Source organism: Aplysia californica, unplaced genomic scaffold (assembly GCF_000002075.1).
Source record: "Aplysia californica isolate F4 #8 unplaced genomic scaffold, AplCal3.0 scaffold00778, whole genome shotgun sequence".
Taxonomy (NCBI): Eukaryota; Metazoa; Mollusca; class Gastropoda; order Aplysiida; family Aplysiidae; genus Aplysia; species Aplysia californica.
This window is the reverse complement of record NW_004798048.1, coordinates 119,837-124,575: the sequence shown is the minus strand read 5'-3', so window position 1 is coordinate 124,575 and position 4,739 is coordinate 119,837. Positions and strand designations below refer to the sequence as shown.

At 44.4% G+C, this 4,739-nt stretch overlaps 1 protein-coding gene across 1 annotated transcript in view; it reads left to right on the top strand.

The window, feature by feature from the left end:
- The window catches only part of LOC101853736 (vacuolar protein sorting-associated protein 13B), a gene marked incomplete in the record, with an annotated part of 129,782 nt that overhangs the window by 40,695 nt on the left and 84,348 nt on the right, over window positions 1-4,739 (top strand). Inside the window, 2 exon segments of the mRNA XM_035972650.1 lie at window positions 1,701-1,815; window positions 3,046-4,062. Of these exon segments, the coding sequence (XP_035828543.1) occupies window positions 1,701-1,815; window positions 3,046-4,062 (1,132 nt within the window).

The window sequence follows — 4,739 nt, the reverse complement described above, 5'->3', positions numbered from 1 at the left end:
AAATTTCAGAATTTTGATTAGAGCTCCCTGCAAAGCGCGCATTGGTGCAGGCCGTGTGCGGAATCGGGACCCTTCATACTTTGCAAGTCTATGTACATGTAATTGAAATAAAATGTTCGCGTGTCATTGGATGGGTGATAGTAAATTATACCTACAGTGTATGTTGTAGCTTTCTGTTCAAGACGGACAGATTTTCAGTGTCACTGCATCTTGCCCTACCGCAGTTGTTACAACTCTCACAGTGCATGGGTCTACTTGAGCCGTTCAAGTTATTGCTCTTCTCTGAGTTTGAGCAATAATTTGAGTCTGTCGATTCATAATATGAATCATGACACCCATTCTTGATAGTCGAAATTCTTGTTCTAGGCTCTTCCGAATGCTCAAAACACGATTAATTTTTTATAATAATAATTAGTGGAAAATATTATAACAGACTGAAATACTTAAGTCAAACAAGACCCCAGTACGACACTGAACACTGACATGTTGTTTACTGAATACATGTATATTGTACGCGTGTGTGCTCCCTTTTTCGAGCTGGTGAGCTAGTAAATTTTTTTCAGGAAATATTGCTGGACAACCTGAACATTTTACTAGTTGGTCGGTCGGTCGTGGAGAAAACACATTTTCCCCTGAAAATACACATTTTCATATTTCCCAATACTCATTTTGGTTTTGTTTGGTTGGCATCTCTGCCTTAGTGGGGAACATTTTTAAATCAAGTATCTCCGTCTTTCTTTTGGGGTGTTGTATCATTTTCAGCCGTGACAGTCAGGATAGGAAGCTTGTTTCCAAAATGGTCTAAATTGTGTTGATGCGGGCGTAAAAAATACCTCCCTCCATACCTTCCTTTTTCTTTCTTTTGTATTGTCACCACTTTGTTCAAGTTTGTGGCTTTTGGAAAATTTGAAATGAGAGATTTGTGTGTGTTTGTGTGTTATGTTTATGACTCCTTCATTTTTTACATATATGTCTCTTTGGGACTTAAAAAAATTTGCATGTTACAATTTGGGTGTTGTATAGAGAATAGAGTTCTGGCCTTTGAAAATCTTAAATGTAATGATTGTGTCTATTTGTGTGTTTAACTCACCATTCATAAACAAACTTTGCTCACCATACATGTTTCCCTCGTGTGTCTATTTGTGTGTTTAACTCACCATTCATAAACAAACTTTGCTCACCATACATGTTCCCCTCGTGTGTCTATTTGTGTGTTGTGCAGAGAGCGGTGTTACTGACTGAAGTGTCTTTTGGTCATTCCCAAAGGGGGACATGAACATGTTCTTATGCACAGTAGAATTGTAAATGGGCTGATTCATTGATGTCATGCTGATAACTGTGCCTGAACTGCATGCGGGGAACTGCTGCTTTTTCCTTCCTCATCCTTACTATCTTCATTTTCCCTCTTCTTCTTTTGTATGATTGTCACTCTTTTGTGAACTTCTATTTCTGGAATGCCTTGATAATCGAAGCAGACTTTGTGCTGTTGAAACTAGAGAGGTGAGCAGAGTAAGCCTGATTCCCTGTAAGGACTTCTCTGTTGACATCCACCCCTTGGCGTTCATATGACCTTTTGCAGTTGCGAGTGCCGTTAAGCCTCTACTAAAACATGTCTATTTGTGTGTATGTGACACACCAAACATAGACAAACTTTGCTCACCATATGTTCCTCTCTGTGTGTCTATTTGTGTGTTGTACAGAGAGTGGTGTTCGTCTGACCTTGGATCACGTGGACCTGAGCCTGGACTCCCAGACGGTGTACAGCAAGGCCAAACTCACCCTCGGAGCTGTGGGCCTGCAGCACTCACAGCGCAGGTGAACATTGTAGCCTCTTAGATGTGGGCGGCATGTCCACTGACTGGATGGTGCTTTACTGGGGAAAGGGTTGTTTTTGTTTCGCTGTTTTTTTGTTTTTTTTGGTTTGTTCTTTTCTTTGATTGTTTTCCTTACTTGTCAGAAAAGTGATCTGCATACTTGTCCTGATTGGGTGGGTGGTTGGCGGGTGCTCTGGTGTGGTTTGCTTCTTCTTTCCTATCAAACTTCTATCGTCCTTATCTCCCCTTCTTCTTTTTTATGTTTGTTACTCTCTTGTAACACCTCTAATCTTCTGGCGCTCATATGACCTTATGCAGTTGTGAACGCCGTAAAACTCTTACTAAAACTAAACATACCTGTCCCAAAAGTGTATCCCCATGTATATGTATATCAAAACTTCATTCTTTTTTCTAAATGTTTGGTGGGGGATACATGTTTGTAGCTTGAGATCTTAATGCTGAAAATGCTCCTTGGAAACAAGTCAACATTTTCAGTGTTAAGATTTCCAGCTTTAGCTGGCTCACTAGCCCACTGCCTACATGATCTGTACTATATTGACGGGGGTGGAGAATCATGTACATTTTAATCCATGCCCCAGAAAACCCCCCAACATTTTTTAATTTTTAAAAATTGTGTTTTGCTGAAGAATATGAATGAGTGACAACTGTCTTGTCCTAAATGGTCTCACGGCCCGTTCAGCCACTTTTGAAATAGAGTTATTGCATCTTGCTCAAGGAAATACTTTCTCGAATGGTAGTCCTGTAGACATGGATAGGTACCTCTAGTTTGTAGGGTGAGTGTGTGCAATTTACAAGTATGAAATGATAAAAGACGTGTTAAACTTAAGAAGAAAACAGCATCAATTGAAAATTTACACAGGCTCATATAACCTCATGTAGTGGAGAGCACTGTAACTCGCTTATCAATCTGAACTTGAAAAAATCTTCAAATTTGTGCCGTGTGTTGATATTCAGCATTATCTCTGTTTTTACGCTCCATTTGGCGACTGAGAAGTAAGTCTTTGTGTCTGTGGTGAGAAGTAAGTCTTTGTGTCTGTGGTGAGAAGTAAGTCTTTGTGTCTGTGGTGAGAAGAAGTCGTTGTGTCAGTGCTCCATTTGCCGACTATGAGAAGTAAGTCTTTGTGTCAGTGGTGAGAAGTAAGTCATTGTGTCTGTGGGCCTCACTTTCCTAACCCCCCTCCTCTCCTCCCCTGTACCGTCCATGTTTCAGAGAGGATGGCGGCTGGACATGGTCGAGCGCGGACGGTGCGGTTGTGTCCAGTTCCCGGCGGTTCCCGCGACATCTTTTGGTGGCCTCCAACAAACCGTGGCTGGGAGACAACACGCCCGTGTCATTCGCACCTGCGCACGACGCGTCGGCCAAGGAGAAGAAGCACGGTGTGTTGTCCGTGACCTTCACGCGTGCCCTGTGCAAGAATGTAAAGAAGAGGCTGCGCAGGTCCAACGTGGAGCTGCCGAGCGTGGACGAGACGGGACCCCTCGAGGGGGAGTCTGACGGAAAGTCGGGTCGCGCGGGGGAGGATCTTTACTTCCACGAGTACCTCTCGGAGATCTGCGTCAAGACGGAACCGTTCGACTTTGTCCTCAAGTCTGAGGTGATGGACGTTGTGTTGGGTTTGACGAAGGGTGCGGGGCAGAGGGGTGAGAAAGTAGGTCGCTCGGACGGACAGCATGCTGGGATAGCTCCGGCGGCCAAACCTCGGGGTCAGGCTCAGGGGTCGTTGGACCAGGGGCAGGCTTGGTTAGAGAGTATGAGCGTGCACAACTGGCCACTTCTGTACGCCGACGTAGGACTGGTGAGAATATTTGTCCCCACTCGCAGCAGCGACGAAACATCCTCTTCACCACAAATTGGAAAAAGTGGCCTGAATTTGAACTCGAAGAACAAGAGGAGTCCTGACTCTACCGGTGAAGACCTTTCTGTTTCGACTGCTGAGGTCGCGGGCGTCTCATCGCAGGCTAGTATGTCTGCCACCGACACAGCACCCGCCCAACAAATGACGGACGGTGCCACATCGCCATCTGTGGCCCCACACCGCGGTGCCACACAGCAGGAAGTCTCAGCGGGGTCAGGTTCTGGTGAGCGGGAGAGCCATGGAGAGCCGTCAGAGAGCCCCGGAGAGCCGGTAGAGAGTCACGTGGGCAGCTCCACCCTGCTCCACGACATGCTAGTCCTACAGGTCAACAGCTGCACGCTACAGCCACACGCAGACAACCCTTTGCCACGGTGAGTTAATGTCACACACACACACACACACACACACACACACACACACACACACACACACACACACACAACCCCCCTCCCTCCCCCACAACACAATACAAAGTTCCTTCCTCCTACACACGCACATTATTCTTAAACATTTATAACATAAATCATTATCTATACACAGCAAGGCTTTCTTAATCATAGAAACTAGATTTTTAAATCACGTAACCGCACTTGTCTGCTCGGTTGACATTACCTAAGCTGAGGTTGCGCCTTTTTTCAACATTTCCCTAGTTTTCAGACACTTCCCAAAATTTCTTTTAACACCGTCCGCTCTTTTTAGGAGTGATATTCCTGCACACACCCTGGGTAACTGGAGACATTGTCAATTTGCTTTTGACTTCTGAAGCGAACCGCCGACCTTCGTGTCTTATTAAACAAATTTGCACTTTCATGTAGAGGGGAAAAGAAGAGACAGTAGGCACCAGTGAGTGTTGTGCACAGACATTTAACGTGGTGTGAATGAATGAAAGAATGAATTAAAGAATGAATGAAAGAATGAATGAATGAAAGAATGAATTTATGAATGAAGGAATGAGACAGACAGACAGACAGACAAACACACAGACTAAAAGACAGACAGACAGACAAACAAACATACACACATACACACACATATATATATATATATA